The sequence below is a fragment of the Physcomitrium patens genome, chromosome 17 (genome assembly GCF_059467195.1).
Source record: "Physcomitrium patens ecotype Gransden chromosome 17, ASM5946719v1, whole genome shotgun sequence".
NCBI classification, from domain to species: domain Eukaryota; kingdom Viridiplantae; phylum Streptophyta; class Bryopsida; order Funariales; family Funariaceae; genus Physcomitrium; species Physcomitrium patens.
This window is the reverse complement of record NC_143426.1, coordinates 399,619-426,803: the sequence shown is the minus strand read 5'-3', so window position 1 is coordinate 426,803 and position 27,185 is coordinate 399,619. Positions and strand designations below refer to the sequence as shown.

The window sequence follows — 27,185 nt, the reverse complement described above, 5'->3', positions numbered from 1 at the left end:
ATTAAAGTAATATAAAGATTGAAGAAATTATTGACATCACCACCAATATTGAGAAAAATTCATTATAAGTATAACAGATTGGTGATTTTTACAAAGGATACTAATTCAATTATCATTGGATGGGCTATAGGTCAAGATGATTTGAATGGACATAGATTTTCAATATAATTTGGAGCTAAGGTTTTAAGTAATCACCAATGTGTATATTCACAAGTAAAAAAAGAATTATAAGAAGTTGATTCAGCTATGAAAGCTGAAAAGGATTATTTTATTGGAGCAATAGTGGTAATTAAAATGAATTATTTGTCTTTATTTTTAATATAAAATAGTAGTGAAGGATTTGATGCAAAAAATGAAGAGATGGTGTAATGCTAATTATGACATATGGTTCATTTGGCGCATATCAGAGGATGTACAGGTTCAGAAGATGTGGATGTCATGTTATAAAACAGCTATATGATAAAAATATAATCAAAAATAAATTTCTAATTAATATCTAATTATCTTAGTTAAATAATAATTCAAGATATTCAAACATAACTTTTATAAAAGCCTCTTAGTTTATTTTCTTATCTTAATAGTTAGTAGGTTAAAAGTTGGTCAATAATTTTACCTTCTAGGATATAGAGACTCTTTTATTGCCTTAGAAAGACCATATATTAATAAAATAAAATTAAAAAATAATAATAATTAGTACGGTTGATACTAGAATTAGGCTAAAAATTCCTATGATAGATTAGATTAAAACCGAGGGGTCAATTGTATGTAAGACATGGTCAAAATCAAACCTCTAGCCACCAAAATGACTGCCTAGGACTATATAAAGGAGGCATTTGAAGATCAATAATTAAGATTGGAGAGTTAGCGTAGATCCTGTTTCAAAAAGATAAGGCTTGTTTTTTAAGGATTTTGTTTGACTTTACAATTATTATTTAAAGTCAGGGTTTGTATTGGTGACTTGGAATTTATACAATACAATTAGGACTAGCACTATGGGCTAGTTCGTGAAATTCGTGTTACATCTATAATTAAAAATTTGATAATGATTGATAAATTAGATGTCCTAAATATATGTGAAATTTTATAATAATCTAATAGAGCGATTTAAAAATATCTAGATTTTGGTATAAGAAAGTATCAAAAATTGGTAGTTTGGAGTTGGATAGGATTTCTATAATATTCAAAGATCTACTAGTTGGATTAATATTAAATTTAGCATAATATTAGAAGACTTGAAGATCAAGCTACACATTAATTTTGAGTTGAAGCTAAAAGTTGGAGAAGAAAAAATCATTGCTGAAACATTTGTATCAACTTTCAAGTTGGCAACCAAGTAACATCAATGTGGTTTTTGGATGTTTTTTCATGATCTATAAGTTGAATTGGGATAAATTCTTTTAAGCACATAGAAGAATTATAGTGGTATTTTTATGCAAAGTTTTGCTTAAAGTGCATGGTTATATTAGGAGCTATAATTTACTTATGCTTATTGATTAGGATTAGGGCTTATAAAGAAAAATCAAAATTACCTAATTATGAAAGTAATAAGGCAATTAGAGTTTATATATAGTTGAGATTATTAACAAGAGTGTTTTTAAGCACTTAATATTGGATTTAAGCTCTTTGAATTAAAGTTAAAATTATATTCTTCTTATAAAGGTGAAACATATTAGGATTCTTAAATACTTGTAAAACACAATCCTACCATCTACAATCAAATGTCCAGTTTATTTCTAAACAAGATATCATGTAATACAAAAATAGATTTTTTAAATTATCAAATGTGATTTATGGAAGTATAGATTATTTCATAGCAACCATTGTAATAGGAATTTGATGTTGCCATAGATTGTGATGGATTAATGCTTCAATAAATAAGTATATTTGGCATCTTGTAGTCCTTATTAGTTGTTGTATGGATCGAAGCTAATTCTACCTAGCTCAATATGTGAGAAGCTAGCTTTAGTTGTAGACTTAGATGATTCTAATGTTTGAACTCAATGTCTATATGATTGAAAAGAATTCTTTAAATAAGCCATGCTTATGACTATAGAGAATTTATCTATTACTTAATATCATGATACTTTGTCATATGCTTGCATTTGTAGTAGAGTTTATCAACTTCAATTGCAAAGATTCTCTAAAAAAAATTATGTGTATTTACAATTTCAAGTGCTTATAATACTTGATATTAAAGTAAGTTGTATAATTCTATATGTCAAGAATGTGTTGTCTAATAATATTTTATTATTAAAAGGCAAAGATTGACAAGAGTATTAAGAACATTCAAAAAATTGTGTTCCTTGTCATATTCTTGTTGATAACTCTATATATCTTGAATTAGTAGTTGTACAAATTGGTCTTCTTTGTTTTGTATGTGGTGAGAAGAAAAAGCCTGCTACTATTCTTTTATGTGATTAATGCCTACATGGATGGCATATAACATATTTGATACCACTTCTTTTTACTCTTCCGTCAAGAGATTGAATTTGTCTTTGTTGTAAAAAGTCTTCTAATCATTCTTTATCTCTTAATAAGGATTGAAGATTTCTTCTATTATGTTTGTTACACATTATAATGGTCTAACTACTACAATACTAAGTTTGGAGGAGTATAATTTAGCATTCATATGATGGTGGCATTCATCTTCAATGATGTAAGTTTGTAGTCCTAGTTGACTAGAGGAGCTACTAATCAACTAAGAGGGGTACTTGAGAGTATGTTAGATGTATATTTGTATTTGATTTAAATTACATACTTTATAATTAATTGATAGTACTTGATGTGTTGTATGTAATAATCTTTGTTTACTTAAAAATTGTCATGTGGTATAGCATCAAGTGGCAAATTCTATTAAATGTATGTAATTTAATTTAATTAGTGATTTTTCAGCCATTGATAGTTTTTCTATTAATTGACTTATTCATGTCAATTAAGATTTGAGGTATTAAGTGGAGAAAAATCCTTGACTTGACATTCTTATCAAGTCAAGTCTTATGAGTGTTTTTGAAAGTCAAAGAACTTGTTATAAGGATTTATTTGGCTATGGTGTTTTAGCCATTTTAGTAAAGCTTTAGGATTTTTTTTATTTTCACACTTGCATTCTTAGATTCCCTCTTAATGGTGTAAGAGATAGCTTGACTTAATTTGGTATAGATTTCTAATCTTTTCTTAAGAGTGTATTGGATGTGCATTTATATTTGATTTAAATTATATACTTTATGATTGGCTGGTAACACTCAATATGTTGTATGTAACAATCTTTGTTTATATGACACAATTCTAACACTACAAGATTTTACTACTTGTCTATATTTTTTATCTATATTTTTTATTATATTTTTTAATTAGGCTCTTCTATAATAAAATACTTTCTTTCTTCTTTCACCTAATGGCCATATTACTACATGACAATGCACCATAGAATAGTAATAGTAATATTGATAAGTCCAAGCTGTATACACTTCTTTTGATATGGTACTTCTACACAATACCACCAAATTTAGAAGTACTCTAGATTTAATGAACTAATACTTTTTCTTTTATTCATTCAAGCAAAACATAGTACATAATTTTGTCTAACTAGAATGCTTGCAAAATTTGACAAACTATCACATTGTATTTATAATACTAACTACTAAACATCTAAATTTTGAAAGAGAGAAAGAATGTATGTATTCCTCCATGGGCATTTATAATACCTAAAAGTTTCTTAATCATTGCTTCCATCCTACTACTTTGCAATGGTGTTTCAACTAATTACTAATAGTTTCTACTATTACAACTTTACCTAATCTTGTTATTGTATTGATATACAATAATCTCGAATATTGCTGCTTTTGCTAAAAATTGTTGACATTATCCATGGCATTGATAATCCTTGAAAAATATTTTTAAAATGATCAAAAAATATATATAAATTTTGTTGATTTTAAAATATAATTACAATTTTTTTTGAAGTAGTTATATTGAAAAAAATTATTTATATATATATATATATATATATATATATATATTATAAAGATTTAGAATATTAAAAAAGTATAATATATGATATGAGATAATGGTCAAAAGATGTGATTTATAAAACATTAATATTTACAAAAACTAGATTTGAGGAAAAAATCTTTAATTTTTTAGAAAGAAAATTTAAACAAAATAAAATTTATTTAATAGAAGGTATTATTTTTAAAAAAATTATTAACTAAAAAAATATCTCATTTATTATTTTATGTTAATTTAAATTTTATTAGATAATTATTCCAAAAAATATGTACTTTTTGGAATAAGATTTTCAAAAAAAGAAACCATAATAAACTAGAAGTTCTGTAATTTAAGTATATATTCATATATCTAATAATTTGGACTGAATCTCATTGTACAAAATTTTAGGTTTTATCTATTTGGATTTCATGAAAGTCAACAAAATTATTCAATAACTTCAAACTTAGACAATTGAAATATACATAAATACAAATAAATGGATAATTCAACACACAATTGTTATAACACAAGTTAAGCATTAATTACTTTTCAAACATCAAAAGCCAGTTACAAGTATGATTCTGACATTTACGTGTGATATGTTATCTCTTTCTTTCCTTTTCTCAACTCAAACTGTATCTTAGCTTTTAAAACCAATAATATGCATGTAAAAATACATTTTTCATGAAATAAAATTGTGGGAGTTTATATGAAATGAAGTTATTGTGTGTGTCAGTAGGTATGTGTGATTTCTTTTGTATATATATATATATGTATATATGTATATAAACATTCACTTATTTGTATTTTTTACAAAAACATTTTTATTTTTTGTATATGAATAAACAGAACCACCTCGTGGAAATGAGAACCAGTCATAACCTCCTGACATTTGACCAATATGCAAATGTGACAATATCCGGGGGAAGCCTGATTTTTTTTTTAATTTAATTTAATTTTTTTGTTGCGGCATAATTTCCAGTTGGTCATTTTGTCTCACACTGTGTCTGATCTTTGCCATAGCCGCGTGAGTATTGCTTTTCAATTAAGTACCAAGCATATCAGTGCAGCAACATTTCCAAAAGCTGAAACTACAAGCACAGAGAACAGAGTGATGCATCAGTTTAACCCAGGAATTCATGACTTCAGATCAGTAGCCATGCAATGACTTAGCAATCACCGAACAGCAGCAGCAGCAGCATCAGGAATTGGTGAGCAACTAACTGAGAGAGGTGGGCTGTGGCTGTGCCGTGAGGGAAATGCAACTGCACAAGTTTCCTCTTCATCATCATCTCTTTCACCACAATCCTCTCATGAAGTAGACTGCCACAAGCACCAAGACAAGCCAAAGGCAGGATGATTTCCCCTACAGAGAGACAGGGAGGTTTGCCATCAGCATTGCCCCAAAAGCTGTCCAAGTGCACTGCCAGGGCCAATGCCGGTCACTTTAATACACACACACACACGGAGAATTTATCCAAACCCCCCACCCCCCAAACTCTGCAACTTGTTGGCAACTATAATTAGGCCTCGCAGAGTTGGTCTCCTGAAGCCTTCAAATCAACTTTGTCTGGTGTGGCGTAGTCGTGGCAGAGAGGGTGGTGTGGTGACAGCCTAGAGTGAAACTTACATAATATTCATTTATTATTTATTTCCTGAGTTTAACTTACTTGTAGACCAGCAATGTTGGAAGTCAACGTATCCCTTTGATGCTGGTAAGAGTCATTTGGAGACGCTTGAAGAGTGGGCAGCACAGATCCAATCCCGTGAACAACCTCGCATTCATCGGAATGCTGGCTCTGCTCGGCTGAGGTCGGAACTTCGATGTTCAAGGAGCCCTCAGAGGACAGACCATTAAGGACCCTGTCAGTGGACAGAGCCATTTGTTGAATGTGATTGTACAGCTTCACATGAAACTGATGGTCTGGCGAGAAGATGTCAGACTCGTTGGATGAGCTAATGCCGGGCTTGCAGAAGGGAGGGAGTGTTTCAAAATCCATCACCTTGAAGCAAAAAAAAAAAAAAAAAAAAAAAAAAAAATACTGATGTCAAGTGCCAGACATCCCAGAAACTCAACAGTTGAGTTACGTTAAAAGACGTGCCACCTTTTCGACGTATCACACTTTCACCAATTCCGTTGCCCTTCCACTGTGGTTCAAATGCTGTCAGCAAGCAAAGTGAAAAACTTACCTGGAGAAGCTCCTCCTGCCCGTTCCCCCGCAGTACTTGCACTTTGCGCTTGGTCCTTTCATGGAGCATAGGTTTCACTGCCTGCTCAAACAGGTGGGAGAAGTTTGGTGAGTGACTCATCATTGCCACGGGACAGTTAAAACTCAAAGAGTCGGAGTCCCAGGGCAACTCTTATGATCAACGCTAGTGCCATGAGAGCAAGTCACCAGTGAACCGCGAACTGCAAAAACAGAAACTTCATGATACCTTCCAACAGGTAGAAAACACATGCGGCGCATTGACAATGTAGTAAGTGTCAGTTTTCTCTGGATAATTCAAATCATCAATGGTTGCGATAGCTGTGGAGGTCTTCAACCGGCTGATTGCCGAAAGACTAAGGCTAGTCATATCCAAAATCTTCAAACAGGTCCCTACGTATCGCCCCTTATTCGTGCTGATTTCAGTCTGTGCAGCACATGCGTTGGAAGTCAGAACGTCAAAGCGTCTTTCATGACGAGGTGAAAACAAAATAAAATTATATACAGACATTTCGCAATGGACAAAACCGCATCAGCACTTTGCGGAACTTACCAAGATTATTCTATCCCTATACTCGTTGATCTGAATATGTGACTGGACATATTTGTCTACCTGCAAAGAATCGAAAAAATTGGCGGGTTCATGAAAGTGCAACTTACAGAAGTCCACAATCCCTGATAAAAAGGATGATATGAGTGGTGAAACATAATGCTACTCAAAGAAGAGATTATGCACCAAGTACTCCTATCTGGCAATTTGATTTGCTCATAGAGAGTATATTCGGAAATGAAACTTAGGATGCAAATGTTTCAGTTATTCAGTTATTTAGAATAGAAAGAACGAGTCACTCACTGAGGCTTGATCAAAAGTACTATTGCCGACACCAATTGCAAAAACAGGTCGACCCTGGGGAATGATTGCAGAGAAGGCTCCGTGAGCGAGGTACCACCGGCATGAAGATATACTTCAATCTTATTCGCAAAAAAATAAAAAAACGAAGGAGCAACCGAATATTATTATATATTTTTTTAAAGAAAAGATTCAGATTCAAGTGTACGTTGAAACTCAACCAGTATACATTACTCAAGGATTGACGGCCCTGTTGCAGTACGACCATGACAAGCAAAGATGACAATGGTCTTCATGTGCGACTGAGGAGATGTACAGTAGCACATCAGAGCCAATGGGAATTGACGAAGATATTCACTGCATCCTGGACTATATATGCTTGCCTGTTTGCAAAAGCCGCAAAATCCAATCAACTGAGTCTGTCGGATGGCATCGAATTTCTCCTTTGGTAATATGGGCTCCTGCAACCAAGTGACCACCAGAATCAATACTTGGACAATTGTGCACAGACGTGGAAATATACCCATGTTTGTGACAATGCCATCGTAAACCCTTCAACCCCTAAAGTGACAGATTTAGTCAATTTCTGTGCTGTGCAGATGATCTGCCGGTCATTGGAGGGTTTGCAAGGAACCAATGCACAGAGAGCACGTGAGCAATAAACGAAACTCAGACCACCTACTGTCAGCCAGTGTAAATGGTAGCCTTACCGCAAGGATATTGTCAATCCTGTTTTTGACTCTCCAATTCAGGCAATCCACAATCTGCGCAACAAACAAGCAAACGGTTAACCAAAATATGCTCAGGTTTGGTCTCACCCATAGCTCAAATGAATCATAGCTCGCTACTTACACCAAAGGACATTCTGTGCTCACCATTTTACTCGCTTTCGTAGCATCGCCGTCTCTTGCTCTGAGGAATCGTTCCAGAGTGGCTTCTGGATAACCACCATGCATATTCTGCATTGAATGGAAAAAGCATTCTCAACATCCATCGCCCCCCCCCCCCCCCCCCCCCCGTAGAAACACCAGCGAGGGGTTCCATGCATTCAATGTCATAGAATTCGAGCAATTCTTCATCCTGAACACCAGAGGAACCTTGAAAAGTACCTGGAAACTCTGACGCAGAGGTTCGCCCACTGATAACAATGTATGTTTACATGCAGAAAAAAGAAGAAAGGTGTGAATGAAGAAAGTAAGCGTCAGAAACCAACCCAATCAAACCATGTTCACCCCACATGGAGCAAAATTCAGTTAAATACCTCAGAAAACAAGACAACATCAAACACAAAAAAATTACGGGAGCATGAAGCATTGCAAATGAGCAAAGAAACGAGAGCAGGAAAAACGTAAAGAGAGCAAGAGGAGGAGGAGGAACAGGAGGCCACTACTCACAGGCATCGACGACGTCCTGCAGTTCCCTCACAATCGTCTCAGTCCTGGACCGGGACATTTGTGAGCCCTAAATTCACAGTTGATAAGAAGGCTTCTACGCAAAACAAAAGCACAAATGCAGACATGGGTGATAAATTTATTGTCTGTGATGAACTTGTGGTGGTGTACAAGATGCTCTAGTCCTTCTGAATTTTCGTTTGAGGTCTTGTTCTTTTGGATGGGTAGCAATAGGTATTGACAAAATGCTGCAGTTTTAGATTTAGTTTGGAACGATGTATCCCTAAAGGTGGAGTTTTTGCCACCACCAACAAGAAAACGAATAAAATACGGAAAAATAAAAAGAGGAATATCATTTGTTGTATATGTATAGATAAATATATATTTTTTAAGTGAATGTTGACAATGCCAAAGGCAAACAACCAATTTTAAAGTATTTTGTTTTAGGACTTTTAGCATCTTTAGTACAGAAATTGGAGTGGTTCTTTAGAGCACAAATATAACTTTAATTTTGATGTGAGGAGACATATGCATTTTGAATGCAAAAGATGTGTCTTTGTTATAAGAACTGCAAAGGTTTATACTTTGTTTGTCTATTTTATTTTGTTTATTTCCTAAAATATATGTAAACTTTTTGTTGTTTACTTTTCTTGCAAAGATGTTAGTATAATGATGTAAAGAATGACAATATTTGAGAATGTTGGTGAATTGTAACAGAAGCCCAGAAACAACTTCAAATTTTAATTTGAGGAGACGTAAGCATTTAAAAACATGTATAGTATTAACATTTTAAAAATAAAAGAATGAAACTTTAAAAATTAGTATAAGTTATTTGCAATTAGAAAATCGAAGCAATTATTGACATCTTTACAAGATGTAATTGACCGTTGATATATTTATGTTGAAAAAAATAAGATACGAAACTATTCATGATGTCAAAATAATTAACTTATTGAGATGGTCAAAATTCTAATCTCTAATTTGAATTTTTTATTTGTAATGTATATTAAAAATATTAATCAATATAAAACCGGTATTTCAAAATATAAATTAACAAAAAAAAACATTATTCATTATGAGAAACTTGCAGTTCATTTCCATGAGAATTTTTTTAAAAAAATCTGCAATATGAATAGTATGCGCCTAGAGTTTTTAAAATACATCTTTGGTATAAATATGATGGATTTTATAAGATAATATGTTAACAAATTTTTTCACAAAATTTTAACAAAATAATCTTTTTAATTAAATAAATTGAGAAGCATTGCACATTTTATGAGTGAAATGTATTTAACTGATAAAACATGTAACACTTCTCAGTTCATTTAAAATTCTTGCAGTTGAATAAGAAAACTCAAGTATCAAAAATTATGATCAATTCGTTATTGTTTCGTGCAAATTATTTTAATAGCTTGAAATAGTGTATCATCAGATAGAAAACCACAGTCGATTTTGAGAAAACCATTGATTCAGCTTTTCAGTGTAAAAATAATTTGTTTTCGCAAAGTCGTTTTTCCACAATGTTGAGCAGAACTTTGTTATTTCAAGACACTATTTTGGTGTACAACAACTCTTAACTCCTTGAATTTCTTTGTTGCGTCACTTCCAAAGATGTTATTACATATTTGTTCGTCAGATTCAATGATTCATTGTAATGAATGCAGAAAAAAATAAACATGTCTACAATAATAGTTTAATAAATATAAATAAGATCTCACTCTCCTCTGTTTACGAAATTGTAATGCCTGAATATAAGCAACAACATAATAAAATAAAATAATATTTTAAATGTGCATCATTCATATCTGGAACACAATGATCTTTTGATACATTTGCAGACAAACCAAAATTTCTTACACTATCTACCTATCTAACATAAGTGGAGTGCAGCATATACATTTCAATAGCATAATCAGAATGCATGCCACATGATAATGCTTGAAAATACACTGATTTAACATTATTTTGCACACTGTTCTGTTTTTGAATAACTACATTGACCAAATTCCACTGTAGATATAACCTGTGTGTGTGTGTGTGTCAAAAACTTGAAGACCCTGTGATGAGAATAAATTTCTATTCATTTCTGAATTCCAAAATAAGAAATAAGGAAAAAGAAAATCATGAAATAAAAATAAAAAAATAAAGTGTTCATTGATATCTTTTCTTGTAATTGAAACAAATACAAATTGAAACAGACATGATGTATAAATATTTTTACATTCAAATTTTTTAATTTTTTTAATGGAATGAAAAAATCACGAAGTACAGTATTTTGTGATATTTATTGTTTTTCCTTTTTTTTTCCAAATATGAAATTGAATGAGGTAACTCAAAATGACCAACTCTGTGTTTTGATGCGCAAACAGATGAATAGGTGAACATTCATACATTATCCCAATCTCTTGAAGTTATCATAAAAGCAGGATTGTTTGTGATTTTTTAATAAATGATGTTTGCAAAACATGAGAATTTTTTGAAGTATGTGAATGTTTTCGCATAAATAAAAATGATTATATATATATATATATACTATATGTATATATATATGAGAAATAATATTTTCTCATATATATATATATATATATATATATATGAGAAATAATATATGTGCCTTTTCTATCTTCTTTTTAACAATAATGTGCATAATTAAATTAGCAATCGAATGATTATTACAACGTTAAAAATTATCCTCGTTTCACCTTTTATAAATTGAGAAGTTGCACCTTTTTGTTTCTTGATTGCAATATCACAACATTGAAACGGGACATTCAAAAATTATCTACACTTTCTCCAAAACATGCAGATTTTTCATGCTTTAGAACTTCTGATTATTTTGAACCTTTCAAAAGTTGTATTTCAATCCATTACAATCTTAAAAGCATAATATTAATTTTTCTTCACATAGACTACAGTAATTTGTGTTTTATACAAATAAATCCATTGAGGTCGCAGGGTTTTAAACCACATAGGAAAAATACACCATGCTAGCAAAATTCAAAATACAATGTTAGTTTTGAAGATGCAGTGATCAAACCATCATTTTACTTTACCATGCACATGATTGCTGGAATGGAACGTGATCAACTTGATGAGATAATTCATAGTTCTTTGTTGGAACTTGTATTGACTTCACAGTGAAATCTTATTGCAAAGTTTCCATTTAGGGGAAACTTCAAGTTAATAAAAACACGGTGTCATTCCATTCCCTCTACATTTGCTGGATGATATCAATCTGACGACATTCCATCCACGATTCTGCACATATAAACCCCCAGTAAATAAATCAGATAAGAAAAAAAGGGAGAAGAAGAAGAAGAAGAAGGAGCAAAGCCCAGAGACCTAAATACCTGAAGTGCAAGACAATTTGCCAGCTCCCGAAAACCGACACCACCGACTGTCGGTGAACGGAAATGCCGATGGCAGAAGTCAACGAGTTGGCGGTGAAGATGGATTCCGAGGGAGGAGGTAGGGATGAAAGATCACGAGCTCCATGGATTTTAAGCGACAAAGTGGCCATTGCACAATGCCGATTACCCAAGTGGGCCTCGCCTAGTGGAACCATGAGTTCCAAAACTAGGGATGCAATTGTGCCGGGGGGTGAGAAATGGGCCGGAGCTGGCCTTCAATACGGGATTCTTTCGTTTCCGAATGCTCGGGACCTCATCACTCCCGGCGAATTCGGGCGAGAATTTCAGGTGCTGCCCTCAAACCTTTCGATCTCTGCACGCTGCGCATCCGTGCTTGGCTATGCACCGCGAGCAACTTCACCTCTGCAGCTCACAATCCTGCATGTTGCGAGGTTACTGATCGATGCTCGATGCTTAAGTTGAGAATGTGCGCACAGAACCTGCGCAGACATGATATGATGGATATAATCTGGGAGCACGTCACAGATCTGAGCGCCAACAAGCCTCCGCTTGTACCCACACAGAACGCAAAGTTCACGAAATTGGTTGTGTGGGCACCGGGAAGCATGTTTGCCGACCCCGACACAAACACATACTTCGTTTATCATCCGCTGGTGCTTGAAACGAGGAACAGGAAACCCAACGGCTCTAAATCTTGGCTGCTGGTGGGATATAACGACGAGCATGGCACAGGAGATGAGAATCGAGACTGGACCTCGTTGCCTTCAATAGACTTCCTTCCCGAGCACGAAAGCTTGAACAACAGAAGAATCATTGCTGGATCCGCAGGTCAGTTAACGCCTCAACACAATTTTCTGTTTTCATAATGACGACTTGCAAACATTCTTCACAAAAGTTGTAGTCCAATCCTAGGAAGAATTATGTCAAAGAAGAACCAAGGGACCTGTGAGACATGCGATACACACACTCATCAAGAGGGATCTCCATTTATTAATGTATTCCAATATCTGAAATCTTTTCTTCCTTCCTCGCTTGTTTTCTTTTTCCCATGTTTGTAGGATTGCTTGTGATTAGTGCGGGACAGCAAGGATTGAACAGAAAACTGTCCGTGGAAGGAGTGAAGCAAACACCGAACGAAAGGTTTTGGAAACATCCGGAGATATACAGAAGCGGTCAATCTATCGTGTTTGTGGCGAATCCTCTGACACGAGAATACATTATCTTACCACCGATTCCGGGGCGACTGATGCACAACAAAATCGGAAGGTTCATCTGGCGGAACAAGGAACGCACTTCATATGTGCTGGTGTTGGTGGGATGGGATGTGGAGATCGATGCTGGACCTCAACTCCATCAGTCGAGGAACAAAAGCACAAAATGCGCTCTACAGACCAACATGGGCGAAACTCGAGAGACGATAGCTTTGTTCGTATACTGCTCCGAGGAAAGGTGTTACATTTACGGCGATGAAATTCGAGGCAGGCCGAGCTCGCTCTGCAGCATGGGCAACTCAGGCGTTGCAACGATCGGTCACGGAGTGTTCGTGGGGGGTATGAATACTCCGCGACACACAACATCTACAAACCCCCTAACTCCATGCGTCTACTATTTCAACATCAGCGATCATGCTAAAATGAAGAAGCTCATTATCCCGTTTTTCATTAGCGATCCTCCGCGCTCCATGCCTCTCGAAGCGCCTAAGGTTGTACAAGCGGGTCCGTTGAGGATCTTCGCGACCACGAGAGCCACAGTGGCGGCGATCACAGTGTACGTCGTGGAGATGGTGCTGGATGAGCACGAGCAAGCGTTTCAGAAGTTCAAGGTGGTGGCAACCATGCCGAGGAAGTTCTACCACAGACTGATGTCGAAGTCGCCCTGCAACCAGGAATACTCGGTGAGCAGCTGCCACGGTGTGATCAGCTTTATGGCTTCCAGGACACCAGTGTGTGTTGTTCGATTCCATGTTGATCGCCTCGCATGGTCCAGTTCGTGCTTTCCTCGGCAAATGCCCTCCTCCGATGCCTTCTCTTGCCAATACCACCTCGTGGATGCTGCCTCCGAGCCTAGCTTCCATGCAAAACCGTGAGTTTTGATGACACCCACAAAACTGTTATGTTGCAAATTGCTGAAGGGAATGGTGCGTGTGTGGGTGGGTTGTGTGTGATTAAGGGTTGTTGGAAAAAGAGCTTCTTTGTGCTCATCTGCCAGTTCTCAAATGGGTGTTAATATGCAGCGTTTTCCTACAGTTTCAATTGAATGTGTGTTACTGTGCTGCATTAGAGTGAGATTGATGGGTGCTGGCTCTCCCACAGAATCGATTATACGTGAATTGCAAAACGAGTTGACTTCCTTGTTTGAAACGGAACTTCTGAATGAAGGTATTTGCATTTTACGTAGCTAGCATTCATTTGAATGTGAATCACAACCATTTATTAATGTGCTCACTGACATGATGCATGCTATAAGTTTGATAGCTTAGTTTTTATTACTTAGAATAGTACATTACTTATTATTTTTAAATGTACTGATCATATGAAACCAACCAAACATGGGAATGAAAATAAATAAATCATTTAAAAATATTGTTATAATTACAGATGATTATTTTAGTATAATTACTGAAGCACATAGTAATACAGAAGTGGCTATGGTAACAAATCTAAAAAGTCTTTAGTCAAAACCAAAATCAAAACCACATATGCTCTTCGTACCTATTTTAGACAAACAACACAGGTAGAATATCTAGTTCAAATATAGAGTTCGGTTCAGTTTCATGCTGTACTAAATTCAATTATCGCACTGTCCTCTCAGTGCATGCGACCTTGCCCCATATTTTAAAACTAGGAAGATGTAAAGTCTGCTGAAAAAGTAACAACAGATGACAACATTCTTCAACCCCCCTCACACCCTCGAAGTACATCTGGCCTAAAATGAGCCCAAAAAACTCGGTATAAAATAATCCCTATCTCTGCCCTTTTTAATCTTCTATCCCTGTATCGTAAAGAGCGTTTTCACACAAAATTAAGAAAAGGATGAACAATCGAAGAAGATTTAATTTTTGTCACAACACGAAGGACCCAGCACACGTCCACAGGCACCTTCGTTCAGATCCGACGATGACTTGCCAGTGCAGCCTTAGATCATACAACTGCTGCTCCTTCGCGTATAAGCTCGCACCAGCTTCCGTCGCGTTACCGCTTTCTTTACAATCACTATACACGCGCCAAAGTATACTTGACTGCTCGGTCACGACATCGCAACTGCACCAATTGGTCCTCATGCTGCGCTACACCCCATCGAGCAGTCCTTTTCTCGGCCCCTCAACACCCCCTAGTTCTACAGCCTGACCGTCTCCTTCTAGACTCGGCTATCTGCAACCCCGGTATCCTATTCCCAACACGTCCACCACTGGCCCTCCTTTCGACAACCCACAAAAGTGACTACCGCCAGAGGGAATCGGCATTTAGTATGGCGGCCTCATGTGATGCAAGTAATACATCATCTCCGGAGAAGGCTCATTCCCATACGAGTGCAGCATCAGCTCCGCTGGCACAGTAACCCCTTCCTGATTCATGTCGCCGCTCATTCCATCTGATAGGCCTGCAAATCTAAGTCCTTCTTCATTGCTAAGATTGCTTTCCATTCCTACGGACTGAATTCCGAATTTAACCTCTAAGAACTGCCGGTACTTCTGCAGGTAAATCTCAAGGAGCTCAGCGTAGTCATCAAAATTGAGACTACGAAAGGCCCACAGCACGTCGTCTCCAGTGATTGTCCTCCTTTTCTCTCTCTGACATTTATCAAACGCCTCATCTGCAGTAGATCCAAAAAATATGGAACTCTAGTCTAATCGAGATGAAAGTGTAGGATTTCCGAAGGCCGATATTAACTGCCTATTTTTCCATCATACTGAGAGTACCACGACTACATGATTGTCGTATTGTGGGAAAAGTTCATTTCCAGCAATATATATATATATATATATATATATATGTATATATTCATATTAAACCCACTTCACGACTTCAATTGCGTACCATACAACTTCGCAAGGTCAATTGGACGATGCAAGTGACGCCTCAAAGATACTCAACTTAACCAGCACAACACAACACACAATGTTATCACATTATCTCATGCGAACTGCTTCATCGACTATTGCCACCGTTGATCGCTGTTTCAAGCTGGACAATGAATTTGATTCTGTCCAATACTATGTTTCTTAATTACAATCCAATAGTACGAAGGGGATGACACAGCATCGACTTACCAGTGATGAAACTCACGAATTCGGATGTACACAGTTGCATTGTCTCCTTGGCTTCCTTTGATATTTTAGTGTTGTGTGGCAATATTTTCTTCATGATTCGAACTACACTTGCTATTGGTATTAATGGCTCCTGCTCTATGACAATAGTATCGTGATCCTGGAGTTGCACTCCTCCGGATTCATTGTCTGGGTGCTGGTCGTTCTCAGGTGATCTTGGTTTGTCGCTGCCGCTGTCGGCCATTCCTCCCAGTCTAGGCAGCTTGGTTCCTAAGGAGCAAGTGTGTAATGTGTCCCAATATTTTCCTTGTAAAGATTGGATGATTATGAGCTCTTTGCGTTCGCATTTCCCTTAGCTAGAGTGCTGTGAGTGTGATATGCTTACTGTAAACGTGAAAATAACGCAAACATGTCAGTGCTAAAACAAAAGCAGCCTTTGCTTATCATAGTTATAACTGCAGAGATGTGATGATTGTGTGAGGAGAAGCGCAAAAATAAATTGACCAGCTCAAAGTCCACTGCATAAATAACAGAACACAGGAGCATCTAAGAGAGGCATACGCAATCAATCGTAGGCAGGACATGGTCATAGAGTTTTCAGTACTCGATTGTGCGGGGTAATCATTCGAAGTTCTGATTGCAATTTGTTATTCAGATATTTTGCAAAGAAAATACTCCACTCACACAACGGTGTAGACGTGACCGAATTCATGCAACACAACCGATCGATGTCATGGTGACGACCAATTTTTCAGATGTCGAAGTCAAATTCGTCAAAAAAAATCTACAGATCCTCATGACAATTCTTCGCAGCGACAATCTCAACACAAAACTTACTCCGCGACTCCAAGAATCTTGATCACCAATACTAAATAATACACCGGCGCTTGGTCTGAGATACTTGATGGTGAACGATACAAATATAGTGCACAAAAAATGCACGCAGGAACCCTCGGCGTGACGTCGTGTCGTAAAATGCGAGTGGCTAAGCCGGAACACAAAGCTTGCACAAAACGGCTCATTCACAAAAGCTCTCACTCCTCCGTGCGATCACAAGGAAAGGAGGACTCAACTCAATCCAACCACAATGTTACCTAAACGATTTTGTGCAAACTCCTTCACGTGCGGCCCACCGACTCGCTCCAACAACGATCGATCGATCTCTCAACGCGCAATGAAAGCTAAAGAAGTACCTCGGGGGTCCTCGGGGCATCCGCCAATTCAGTTGCAAAATTCAGCGCACTCTGCCCCGCCCCCGCCACAATCCATCTTGTTTGAAATCTGCTCCCGCCTACATTGCCCCTATGCCACGCTGGCACTTCCACTCCGGACCTAAGGCCAGGCCAGGCTCGGGCACCCTTCCCTAATATTCATAAGATTTTTTAAATATTCTTTACATTCTTTGTATTTTTAGATTGTATTGTGTATTTCTATGTAAGCAAAAATAAGTCGTATGTAATGCAAAAAAATAAATAAATAAATAAATAAAAATAATGTTTAAAAGCATGAATGAATATCTTCTTATGTTTTGAATTAAAGTAAAATGTGGTGCTAAATTATTGCAATAATTTTTATATTGTAAATAAATAAAACCGTATCAATACTTTTGCTACTTAATTATTGGTGAGTAATAGTTTCTTGAAAAACAAACAAAGTTGATTTGGTACTGATTTGAATCAATCTCAGTGATGAAAGAATCTAGCAAATAGACAGAGAAACACGGAACCCTTATTTATTTAAACAATCGTTAGATCAATTAATAAATTGCAGAAGAAATGGCTGCTCTGTGTATATATATATATATATATATATATATATAGAGAGAGAGAGAGAGAGACTTCAAAATTGAATGAAGAAACTACTTGCCAAAAAGATTTAACGGTCAATCCTCCTTAAAATCAATAGAAAGGCCTATGGTTTCATTTTTGGGGAATAAAAGGAACATGAAATATTATTGAAAATATGATATAAAGACAACGCTTTCAATCTGACAATTGGACTTGGCGAGTTGTCAATCTGGTCAAAAGAAATTGAACATCCAAAATGTGTGCACCCACTACTTGGAATTAAAAATGACAAAATAGTTGTGGGGGGGCGGGGGGGGAGGAGGTTGCAACCAGAAGAGTGGGTTTTGAGGTGCTCTCTGTAGTTATTATAGACCCATCCAAGCTCACTTTTTTCACTTTCGACAGCCTGAGGCTATAAAAACAAAACCCTGTAATTTCATCCTCTGCCATTTTCGCAAATTGGAAGCAAAGGTTCCGAAACCCACGCATACGATTAGGTGTCAGGCACTAAAACCAGTTAAATCCAGAGCAGCGATTTCTAATCAAGTTGGGAATGGAGAGACTCAGACGCTTGATAACGCTTCAAAAGAGAGAGCTGCATCCAAGTCCACTTGTGCATCACTGTAGAATGTGGCAAAGCAACAAGTACAGATTAAATGTGATACTAGAGAAACACCTGAGAATCAGGAAATGTACAGAAAGCGGACAGGTCGTGTGGACAATCCTGCCCCCGCAAGGAGATAGCATGTTAAGCATTCCAATTAGTTGCCAGAAATGCAGATCTGTTACTGATTGTTCTTGGCAGGAACTTAACGAGCTAGACTACTATGCAAGTCTGTCTGCTGCAAAATTTTGTACTTGGGCAATCTGCTCCTCCAGTTCGAGGTTCTTTGCATCGATCTTCTTGAGCATGTCCATCACAGCCTCAGATGGCCAGAATCCTTCAGCCTGTGTGACAGTTACATGATAAAAAATCGCTTTTACCACCAAAAACATTACGCAGGCTGGTGTGAAGGCTCAAACAGCATCGCAGTATCCACGATAAATCCAAACAAACAAAAGTGCAACCGAACAGTTGCTTATTTCTTGAACTACAGAGTCCGTGAGACTCGAGTTAACTTCAATCGTATCGAGGAATCTTAATCATCCAAAGATCACCCTGCCTAACAGTAGCATCATTTTAGGATCTGCCCAGAATGCGGCACGGGATTCAAGTAGCGAGGAAAAAACTAACAAGTTGCAGGGAGGAGAAGGAAAGTAAGGAAAAGGAGCTCTAACCTGTCGTCTGCCTGATACACCGGAAAGAATAAACCGTAGCTCAAAGGCAGCCTTGTGTTGGCTTTCAAGAAGACCTCTATGTCCAAGCTGCTCACCACATGGCGTAGCGCACAGTCAGATAATCAAAGTCCTTTGATCCTATCGCTTCTTAAATTCAACCATGCCAGTGAAATTCAACCGATAAAAATATGTATTCACCCTTTGAGGTTAACATTCGCAGCTTAATCTAGGAGATCTAATAAAACACTCTACATCTTAGAATACTTAACTTGTCATGATTCAAGTAATTGATGCCATCAGCACGCGTCCATAGGAAAGAGCTTCCATGTGGACCCTAAACTCAAATGAACTATATGAAAATGTTAAAATACCATGGCGAGTTTTTGGAACATTGCAACTCTCTTCTTAGGTATAACGCACGCCATCCAAAGGCAACCTCTCTCCATCTGAATAAAATTTCACAGCAGTGTAAGGTCAGACCCTGGTTTGTGCTCTATGAACTGAAAACCCTGTGACTTTTACTGCTCGTGCTGTTGAGGCCCTGCACAGGCAACGGAAAATCTCACTTGCGAAATCAGACTCTTCTCCAAGAGAATGACGATCCGACTGCTTAGTTCTCCAGCACAGGACCAAAATAAATTACCCGTATAACAACTTCGTCCTTTCCTAAGAACTTATCCTCGTCAACAGTTGAGATGGCATTTCTCAAGATCTGCAGGAGCCCACCGTTCACAAGTAAACTTATCCGCATGAAGTAATCGAGTATTCTAGTCCAATATATATATGACAAAGATTAAGTACGAGGTGATCGATCTACTGCCACGGTACTTGTATAAGGTAGCAAAAATCATTGAATTCCGATGCTGTTAGAGCGAGGCTCCATCCCCCAGCTCCAACCTGCCACAGCCACATTTGCAACCCGAATTCAGTACTACAATCGATTGGTGCTACTCATGTTCGAGAACCCTATTGCAAATTTAGCTAAGTACAACTGGGGCACCCATCAATTTCTCATCGCAGTGTCCATCGGCATCCATCAGTTTCCATAGAACAAGAACAGATAAAGATGAGTGTACCGCCGAAGAGACGCAAAGAAAATTACGATTTCGGCAACCCCGAAGTGATATGTTCTCGCATTCCTTACAATAGCGCAGAAGCTTTCTACTGATTCTGGTGCAGTTTCGTATCCAAGTCGCCATCCTTCTCCTTCGATCACTTCAAATGCCCTCTCTACCGGTGGCTCATCTGAAAAATAGCAACCTGTACGAACAATTGCATACCCAAAACTTCATTTACCGCTGGCCATACTCTTAAAATTCTCTGCACTGGAATAATCTGAAAATCCGACAGATCTCATGCAAGTTGTAGCCACTGCTCAAAATGACCCAATTCACACTTTCAATTTCCTTTCGCAGTTCTCTCTCAGCTAACGGGGCCATTCAGGAGTTTCTCAACCGGGGAATCCTAGAAATCAAGAAGTTTATCAACCTGTAAAGTCGCAGCATAAGAAACCCCCACGGTCATCTTCCTCCTCCTCCAAAGTCTTGGACGAACTCTTCACAAGGACGCACCCATTCTCTTCATACTCCAATTTGAACTCATCCTCGTCATCATCCTCCTCCTGGTCCTCATACGACGACACCACAATCCGCTCCCCATATTCCCCAACAGGAAAGCGCTGCTCCCCGTCTCCACGCCTCGCAGCGATTCTACCACTGGTCACCCTCAACGTCGCAATATCCCGCTTCGGACTCCCTCCAAACTCGTCCCTCCTAACACTCACAAACCGCGCGGGGCCACCATCGTGGCAGCATCGTCCTCCGGCACTGTGATAAGCCCGACAAAGCTGTGGCACACAGCGAAGACGCGCGAAGGTGGAAGCAGCATGCATGGTGAGTGAGGATTGCTCTTGCAAATGCTAGCAGGATGATGATTCGAAGCGGAGAATAATAATGCAACGATGCAGTGAGAACAACAAGCACAGCTGTGCGCACACACACATTGCGCAAACACAAGCAAATCGAGAAATGAGAAATCAGGAATAGGAATTGGAGGGGATTGAATCCTCAGAGGAGAGGAGAGAGTCAAGTGCGGCTGCTACTGCTACGAAGGCTTTACGAAACCAACGAGGAGGAGAGCTCCGGAGCTCGTCGGCGGTGTGAACGCGTCCCTCTCTCTATCTCTCTCGCTCTCTCTCTATCTCTCGGTTTTAGGGACCCAAGGAGACTCCCAACCCCAGAGCCCGAAGTGACCGAAGTAATCCCATGACCGTGACCCCCGTAGAGACTCCTATGACCGTGAACACTGGAATGACTCCCATGACCAATCCCAACTTCCAACAACAAATAAATCAAAATGCAAATGTTAATAGGGTTTGAGATATGCGATTATTCAAGGTTTTGTTTTGCGTTAACAAGATTGAATGCAGAATGTAATTACATTTTTGGAATCATTCTACAAGTGAAGAAACACCAGAACAGTATTTTTGTATTTTTAATGAATTAATCATGCACCTCGTCCTGGCTTTTATTCTTATAAACTTTGTCGTGAAACTCCAAAAGTTCCGTCATTTACTTTAATTTGTCTTTCTGCATAATGTTTGGTTTAACTTGTACTTGTGAGTGTTCTTTGGTGCCTTTAGTCTTTATTACAAAACTGTATTAGGGTTTACTTTAGAAAAATATCATGCAATTATTTTGTGATAATTCTGTGCTACTTTCTATTACCAGTGAAGACAATTAGGAGTTTGCAACCATCAAAAATGAAGTACTACATAGATTTAGTCACAAAATATATATATAAATATATATATACATACATACATACATATAATTGTTTATTTTTGTCATTTTTTATGTAAAATAAAGAAAATTCACAAACCATCCACAATTTTAGAGTATCACATAAACAAAAATCGAACAATGAATGCAGTACAGACAAATTTTCAAATCGGAATTGAAAAACTAACATAAATCATATTCAAAATTTACATTGTACTACAAAAATATATGTATACATATATATATATATATATATATATAAATATATAAATTTTATCTTGCCACCGCATTTTCTGCTATTGCTATCACAACCCTCCATCCATCCTATACCACCTTTGTTCAAAACCTTTCAAATCAATTTTTTAATTTAATACCTTTTGAACTGTTTGATTGGTATGAAAGAAATAAAAAATGAAAAAACCATGGTGAAGTGACTGATGGGTTGTAGTGGCAATAGCAAAAATTATGGTGGCATTAATAGTACCATATATATATATATATATATATATAATAAAGTTCATGTAAAATATATGGTTAAAACTGAATATATCCATCCAATTGAACCATTTTCACATAACATGTATGATGGTTCTTTTAAAATTCTTTTACAACAATTGCTTATCATTTTGATTATTTCATTTTCTTTCAGTGGTTCAAAAAATGCTACTACAATATGTAAATTAAATTATTTATTATGATTTATTTATTTATTTATTATATTGTGTGACCACTTTTTTGCATCACTGTTCTATCCAACATTTTTCAACCGAATCAATGACTTCCTTCCCCTAAAAATCATTGTTTAAATATAGCATCTAAAACCTTGCAACCATGCAGTGCTTTGAAGTCAATTTTTTGTTTGAATTAATCAGGCACCCAAAAACTAAATCTAATTTTTTTGTACTTGTTTCCATTACAAGCATGATTAAGTTTGATTTCTGCTTACAATCTGAATACTTCTGTTTCTTTATTTTAGAATTGTCTCCGAATTTACATCAATAACTGTTGTGTGTTAGTTTCAAATTTCAAACTTCTCTCCTTAAAGTCAAAATAAATATGCACTTGAAATTCTAACAGTAATTTAATTAAAAATTAGAATGTTGAATTTGTTTTATTAGACTTCTTAACCAAGCTTTAAAAGAATATCGAATGAAATAAAATGGATATTGTTTGCATTGTGCACTATAATTGCTAAAGGTACATTAAAATATATATATATATATATATATATATCTATATATCTACTAAAACTGTGATTATTTTCTGATATATAAAACTATGCACTTTTCCTATTAATCTATTTTGAATCCACATTAATAGATTCATGAAACCAAAGCAAACCAAAACTTCTACAATGGGTTTTTCAAATTTATCTCTTTTAGTTAATTAATAGTAGATTTTAAATTGAAACTACTTAGATACAGCTTTTTATAATGAGAGAGGAAAATAAACAACTGCTATTTTGTAAATCTATAAAGCAATGTAATTTCATACTAAAGAAGAATTAAACAAGAGTAATAATCTTTATGATAATATCTCTTTTCAGATTGATGTATAATTATTTACAAGTTTTTTGAAATTTAAATTGAATCTTACATTCTATTTAAGTTCTTCTTGTTTGTATTCTCGTTAATATACATTTTAGAACAATGGAATTGTCATATAGACTTTAATTCTTTCTTAACATTTCCAACTATTTGACTGACACATGCTACTAAGACCAAACCAAAGATGTACAGAACCTAAATCAATTGGTAATCAATCGATTGCTTGGAAGAATGAAAACCTCTTCTGTAATCTCAAAACTTTCATTGCTTAGCAATAAATTCAATACAATGGTATTGAAGATTTCAGGACTGCATGTAAGTAGAATTCTTACACTATAGCTTCTTGATGAAGATGACAATGGAAATCGAATGAACGATGAAACAATTTACTATTATAAAATCAATGTCCTAATTAACCATATTTTAATCCAATAATTGCAAGAGACCCGAATTTATTTTTAAATCTATCAATCAATACAGTAGAACCCAATCCATAGAAACAACTAAACTAAACTAAAATGAACGATAAATTTCAGTTAAATCAGTTACAATGCCCACCACAAGTTGTTTCATGTGTTCTTAAATGGCTCATTCAAAAGATGCTCCTAAATAGTAACATCCTTTTTCCTACTCCAAAATTCTTGCATCCATTGGTAACAAAGATGGTAGCTTAAAAATAATCAACACACGGCACCAAAAAAACATAACAAAGATATCACTGCAGAAAATGCAAAATAGATTCGTTCCATCATGTCGGTGTTAAAACACACAGTTCTGAACGAGAGGAAAACCTTGCTTTCTATGCAAAAATGTTTTTAAAAAATAAAAGACTACGAGAACGAAAGATAAAAATAATTTAAAAAAATAAATTAAATTGCTGGCACAATGACGAGAAGTCACTCCTTGCAGGCTTTGATGGCTTTGCAAAGCTTGACACCCAGTTGAGTTGCTGTGAGATCTGCAACGCCCACCTACACACAAAAAAACACACACCAGCAAAGACGGTGAATTATTTTGATGATTCGTTCTAAACTGAGATGCAATGGCTTGCGAAACCATGTCTCCAAAAGGTCGATGGGAGAGGAGGTGGTGAGGGGAAAGGAGAAAGGAGATAGCACCTTCATCTGCATTGCGTGCGATTTCTGTTGCAAAATCGCCACCCTCTTCTTCAAGTCCAGATACTCCATGGCAGTGGGCTTCTTCTCGCCACTCGAAGATTCTCGTTCCTTCATAAACTGTTGCAACGATTCTTGCATTTTCCTCTGTGGATGTCAACTCACAATTCAGTGCTCAGAAAATACCGTTGCTTCCGTTCTGCATGGTATCATCTACTCAATGCAGTAACTCTGAAGACCTTAGTCACCTTCAGCGCGATGGCTTTGGCCGTGTCCTCTCTGACACGGTGAAGCTGAGGCTGTCGCTCAAGTAGAGTTGCTTTGATGACATTGTATTCTTCGAAAAGCACTCTCAGCTGGGAATGGGTCTTTTCTAGTGCCTGAACATCATCATCATCATCATCATCATCATCATCCTGATTAGCGATTCCAGCACTCATCTCCCTGGTAATAGAAGGGGGTGCAATGACGTAGTTACATGAGCACTCTCCATTTATGCTGAAAGAGAAATCGAGGACTGCTTGGCAATAATGGCGATACCTTCTCCGTTTTTAGATTCTCTCTCTTCAATCGAAAAACCTCGTTTTCACGATCCCTAAGACGGGCCTCAAGTTGCTGTTTTTGTATGGCTAATTGATCAAAGTCGACTGCATGCAGAACATCTGACAGATCTTTCTTAATTTCCAGGGCTGCCTCGGTTTTCGCGATGTTCCCCTGAAGTGTTGCGTTTCGCTCTCGCAGCTTCTCTGTGTTTGACCGAGTCTTCCTGACTTTCTGCTGCAAAAACCTGCTGTGAGGTTATGTTCTTTACTTTGAAGACTTTAGGGTGTGTATCTGTGCATGCAGAATTCTCTAAACAAGCTTCTTATTCTTGCTGGTGGCTGGAAACATCCTGCATCGCTTGTGCCATTACTTGGCTATGAGACAACCGCTATTACAATGCATGTGTCGTTCTGACTGCTAGCTATTTCATGAAAACGGTAACTTAGGCAACCAACACTGCCTTCACAAATGAATTCAATGGCCTCGCTTACTTTAGCACATGCTCAGAACTGGCAGTCTCGGTGCCCCTCTCTGAAGCTTCTACAATGACTTCGCGGTGAAAATCTGCGACGTCCCTTCGAATTTCGCCTATTCTTAACTCTGCTTCGTCATACGCTGCCTGAAGTTCGTCCAAAATCCGCTCACTTTCTTGCCTGCAACTCATTAACATTCAGGATTGCTTGACGGAGCCTTGAATGATTTTTATATTTTTAAATATTTTTATAAAAAAATATTTTAAATATTATTCCAATCGTGGGAAAACTTTTGAAACTGATTCATTCTCGGCGGATCTTACCGGTATATGTTCATCTGTTCTTTATTCAAATTGGTTTCGGCCGCAGCAATGTCGCATCGCTCCTCCATGCTCAATGCCTGCGCCATCTCATGAGAACTGCGCATCCACGGGAGTCGATAAGAGCCGGACTCCCGGCGACCCTCGGAGCTTGGGGACGGGATATTGAACGACATGCCCGACGAAGAAATCCGACCTCGGAAGTACGCTTGATTCTCTTCCACCTCCTCGTAGACTTCGTCGAGCTCCTCCAGCGAATCCAATTGGATTTGCATGTTGTCTCCGCTGCCCGAGCGCATCATGAGTCGCTGCAGCAACCTTCCAGGCCACCAGTCAGTTAAATTCAAGGAAACCTTTCATACAACACTCACAAACTCCCCTAATCGGACACACACACACATGCAGAGGGAATTCATCTCTATGCTAGGGCAATCAACATTCAAGGAAGGCATCTGCATGCCGCGACGGCACTTCTCATATGTGCAAGTTCAAAGCAGGCAGCAGAGAAGGAAAAAAAAACAAAAAAAAACAAAAAAAAACAAAAAAACAAAAAAAAAAAACAAACTCTACATGATCCAGAAATGTCAAAGAGGGAGAAGAGAAAGGGTAGAGGAGCACCATGAGATGGTCGGAGAGCAGACTATTCTCCAAGAGGACTTGCTCCTTCTCAACCACGACACCATTCAGAGCCGCACGGATTGCATCTACGTCCGGCAATGGCTCTATGCGCTCCATCTCGTGCGAGGTCTGGTTCCCCTTCGCGTCGCCATTGATCCCTCCTCCACCACCACCACCATCATCCTCATCATCGGCAGCACCAGCAGCCCTGTCGCGAACCGGGACGGGGGTCTCGTCCGAGATAGCCATGGCCATGGCGGCGATGGCACCACTCCGCAACAAAGCATGGAATAATAAACAATAATAAATAACAGTAAAAGGCAGAAATGGTAGAAAGAAGGGGCACATACAGCCTCAGGGAGGAAGGCGGGAAAGGGAAGACGACGAAGAAGACGGAGGAGCCCATTCCCCTCACAGCCCCCACCCACCCCGCCCCCCCCACTACCGTGTAACGACTACTGCCATGTCAGCACAATTGTAGGGGTTGATTGATCCCTGCCACGTCAGTAAAGGCCAACTAGACCATATTAAATAAATAGTTTAAATAAATCACTTTTTAAACGATTTATCTTTTCTAAATTCGTAAAATTCAATGTTTAATATTCAATTGAAGTCATCGTTGGCAAGTGTTGATGTTTGTCTCAACTTTAAGTA

General features: G+C 37.4%; 5 protein-coding genes and 1 long non-coding RNA gene across 16 annotated transcripts; 2 read left to right on the top strand and 4 right to left on the bottom strand.

Annotated features, from left to right (window-relative positions):
• Positions 1-4,805: 4,805 nt before the first annotated feature.
• Positions 4,806-8,636, bottom strand: LOC112294247 (phosphatidylinositol/phosphatidylcholine transfer protein SFH11). 6 transcript variants are annotated; one of them, XR_002973278.3, is made up of 12 exons: positions 8,436-8,636; positions 8,151-8,179; positions 7,917-8,000; positions 7,752-7,805; positions 7,425-7,502; positions 7,045-7,098; positions 6,745-6,804; positions 6,421-6,618; positions 6,175-6,255; positions 5,655-5,987; positions 5,209-5,350; positions 4,806-5,075 (listed from the first exon to the last, which is right to left on the bottom strand). XR_002973278.3 is itself a non-coding variant. In XM_024544523.3 (11 exons), exons 1-11 carry the CDS (start codon positions 8,491-8,493, stop codon positions 5,351-5,353), a joined length of 1,086 nt encoding a protein of 361 aa, XP_024400291.1. In that variant the 5' UTR covers positions 8,494-8,636; the 3' UTR covers positions 5,108-5,350. The 6 variants fall into 6 exon arrangements, 3 of the variants coding, with proteins under 3 accessions (XP_024400291.1, XP_024400290.1, XP_024400292.1); XR_016498070.1 differs by lacking the exon at positions 8,436-8,636 and having other exon boundaries at positions 5,209-5,307; positions 8,151-8,286; XR_016498071.1 differs by lacking the exon at positions 4,806-5,075 and having other exon boundaries at positions 5,108-5,350; positions 5,655-5,847.
• A 289-nt stretch (positions 8,637-8,925) lies between these two features.
• Positions 8,926-9,278, top strand: LOC149987502 (uncharacterized). Its single transcript, XR_016498073.1, has 2 exons — positions 8,926-9,008; positions 9,150-9,278. It is a non-coding gene; the product is annotated as an uncharacterized LOC149987502 (long non-coding RNA).
• A 1,792-nt stretch (positions 9,279-11,070) lies between these two features.
• On the top strand, positions 11,071-14,394 carry LOC112294316 (uncharacterized). Of its 2 annotated transcripts, none has more exons than XM_073540089.1 (4): positions 11,071-12,130; positions 12,280-12,631; positions 12,862-13,885; positions 14,116-14,394. In XM_073540089.1, exons 1-4 carry the CDS (start codon positions 11,846-11,848, stop codon positions 14,129-14,131), a joined length of 1,677 nt encoding a protein of 558 aa, XP_073396190.1. In that variant the 5' UTR covers positions 11,071-11,845; the 3' UTR covers positions 14,132-14,394. The 2 variants fall into 2 exon arrangements, with proteins under 2 accessions (XP_073396190.1, XP_073396191.1); XM_073540090.1 differs by having other exon boundaries at positions 11,867-12,130; positions 12,291-12,631.
• A 55-nt stretch (positions 14,395-14,449) lies between these two features.
• On the bottom strand, positions 14,450-17,346 carry LOC112294317 (nuclear transcription factor Y subunit B-1). Of its 3 annotated transcripts, none has more exons than XM_090243964.1 (3): positions 17,264-17,346; positions 16,074-16,454; positions 14,450-15,616 (listed from the first exon to the last, which is right to left on the bottom strand). In XM_090243964.1, exons 2-3 carry the CDS (start codon positions 16,312-16,314, stop codon positions 15,267-15,269), a joined length of 591 nt encoding a protein of 196 aa, XP_090100090.1. In that variant the 5' UTR covers positions 16,315-16,454; positions 17,264-17,346; the 3' UTR covers positions 14,450-15,266. The 3 variants fall into 3 exon arrangements, with proteins under 3 accessions (XP_090100090.1, XP_024400382.1, XP_024400383.1); XM_024544614.3 differs by having other exon boundaries at positions 16,908-17,345; XM_024544615.3 differs by having other exon boundaries at positions 17,165-17,345.
• A 1,137-nt stretch (positions 17,347-18,483) lies between these two features.
• Positions 18,484-21,210, bottom strand: LOC112294062 (uncharacterized). 2 transcript variants are annotated; one of them, XM_024544185.3, is made up of 7 exons: positions 20,624-21,210; positions 20,238-20,395; positions 19,964-20,032; positions 19,779-19,847; positions 19,507-19,581; positions 19,136-19,222; positions 18,484-18,805 (listed from the first exon to the last, which is right to left on the bottom strand). In XM_024544185.3, the coding sequence occupies exons 1-7, from the start codon at positions 21,024-21,026 to the stop codon at positions 18,683-18,685; spliced, it is 984 nt and encodes a 327-aa protein (XP_024399953.1). In that variant the 5' UTR covers positions 21,027-21,210; the 3' UTR covers positions 18,484-18,682. The 2 variants fall into 2 exon arrangements, with proteins under 2 accessions (XP_024399953.1, XP_024399954.1); XM_024544186.3 differs by having other exon boundaries at positions 20,280-20,395.
• Positions 21,211-24,177: 2,967 nt separating this feature from the next.
• On the bottom strand, positions 24,178-26,886 carry LOC112294216 (uncharacterized). Of its 2 annotated transcripts, none has more exons than XM_024544472.3 (7): positions 26,532-26,886; positions 25,917-26,221; positions 25,612-25,773; positions 25,118-25,364; positions 24,826-24,957; positions 24,581-24,724; positions 24,178-24,433 (listed from the first exon to the last, which is right to left on the bottom strand). In XM_024544472.3, exons 1-7 carry the CDS (start codon positions 26,877-26,879, stop codon positions 24,359-24,361), a joined length of 1,413 nt encoding a protein of 470 aa, XP_024400240.1. In that variant the 5' UTR covers positions 26,880-26,886; the 3' UTR covers positions 24,178-24,358. The 2 variants fall into 2 exon arrangements, with proteins under 2 accessions (XP_024400240.1, XP_024400241.1); XM_024544473.3 differs by having other exon boundaries at positions 25,917-26,231; positions 26,532-26,738.
• Between the last annotated feature and the right edge of the window lie 299 nt (positions 26,887-27,185).

What these genes read in the sequence shown, in the direction of transcription:
- LOC112294062 (XM_024544185.3), bottom strand. Translation starts at nt 21,026, where the DNA reads ATGCATGCTGCTTCCACCTTCGCGCGTCTTCGCTGTGTGCCACAGCTT. An exon ending in CTTATGCTGCGACTTTACAG is followed by an intron (nt 20,396 to 20,623) that starts GTTGATAAACTT and finishes TTGTTCGTACAG; the next exon opens with GTTGCTATTTTTCAGATGAG. An exon ending in TGTTCCAAAAACTCGCCATG is followed by an intron (nt 19,223 to 19,506) that starts GTATTTTAACAT and finishes TGTGGTGAGCAG; the next exon opens with CTTGGACATAGAGGTCTTCT.
- LOC112294316 (XM_073540089.1), top strand. Translation starts at nt 11,846, where the DNA reads ATGCCGATGGCAGAAGTCAACGAGTTGGCGGTGAAGATGGATTCCGAG. An exon ending in AATTCGGGCGAGAATTTCAG is followed by an intron (nt 12,131 to 12,279) that starts GTGCTGCCCTCA and finishes ATGTGCGCACAG; the next exon opens with AACCTGCGCAGACATGATAT. An exon ending in AATCATTGCTGGATCCGCAG is followed by an intron (nt 12,632 to 12,861) that starts GTCAGTTAACGC and finishes CCATGTTTGTAG; the next exon opens with GATTGCTTGTGATTAGTGCG.
- LOC112294216 (XM_024544472.3), bottom strand. Translation starts at nt 26,879, where the DNA reads ATGTGCCCCTTCTTTCTACCATTTCTGCCTTTTACTGTTATTTATTAT. An exon ending in AGAATCTAAAAACGGAGAAG is followed by an intron (nt 24,958 to 25,117) that starts GTATCGCCATTA and finishes GATGATGTTCAG; the next exon opens with GCACTAGAAAAGACCCATTC. An exon ending in CCAAAGCCATCGCGCTGAAG is followed by an intron (nt 24,725 to 24,825) that starts GTGACTAAGGTC and finishes TGACATCCACAG; the next exon opens with AGGAAAATGCAAGAATCGTT.
- LOC112294247 (XM_024544522.3), bottom strand. Translation starts at nt 8,493, where the DNA reads ATGTCCCGGTCCAGGACTGAGACGATTGTGAGGGAACTGCAGGACGTC. An exon ending in CTCTGCGTCAGAGTTTCCAG is followed by an intron (nt 8,001 to 8,150) that starts GTACTTTTCAAG and finishes CATTCAATGCAG; the next exon opens with AATATGCATGGTGGTTATCC. An exon ending in ATAGGGATAGAATAATCTTG is followed by an intron (nt 6,619 to 6,744) that starts GTAAGTTCCGCA and finishes TGTGCTGCACAG; the next exon opens with ACTGAAATCAGCACGAATAA.
- LOC112294317 (XM_090243964.1), bottom strand. Translation starts at nt 16,314, where the DNA reads ATGGCCGACAGCGGCAGCGACAAACCAAGATCACCTGAGAACGACCAG. An exon ending in ATTCGTGAGTTTCATCACTG is followed by an intron (nt 15,617 to 16,073) that starts GTAAGTCGATGC and finishes GATCTACTGCAG; the next exon opens with ATGAGGCGTTTGATAAATGT.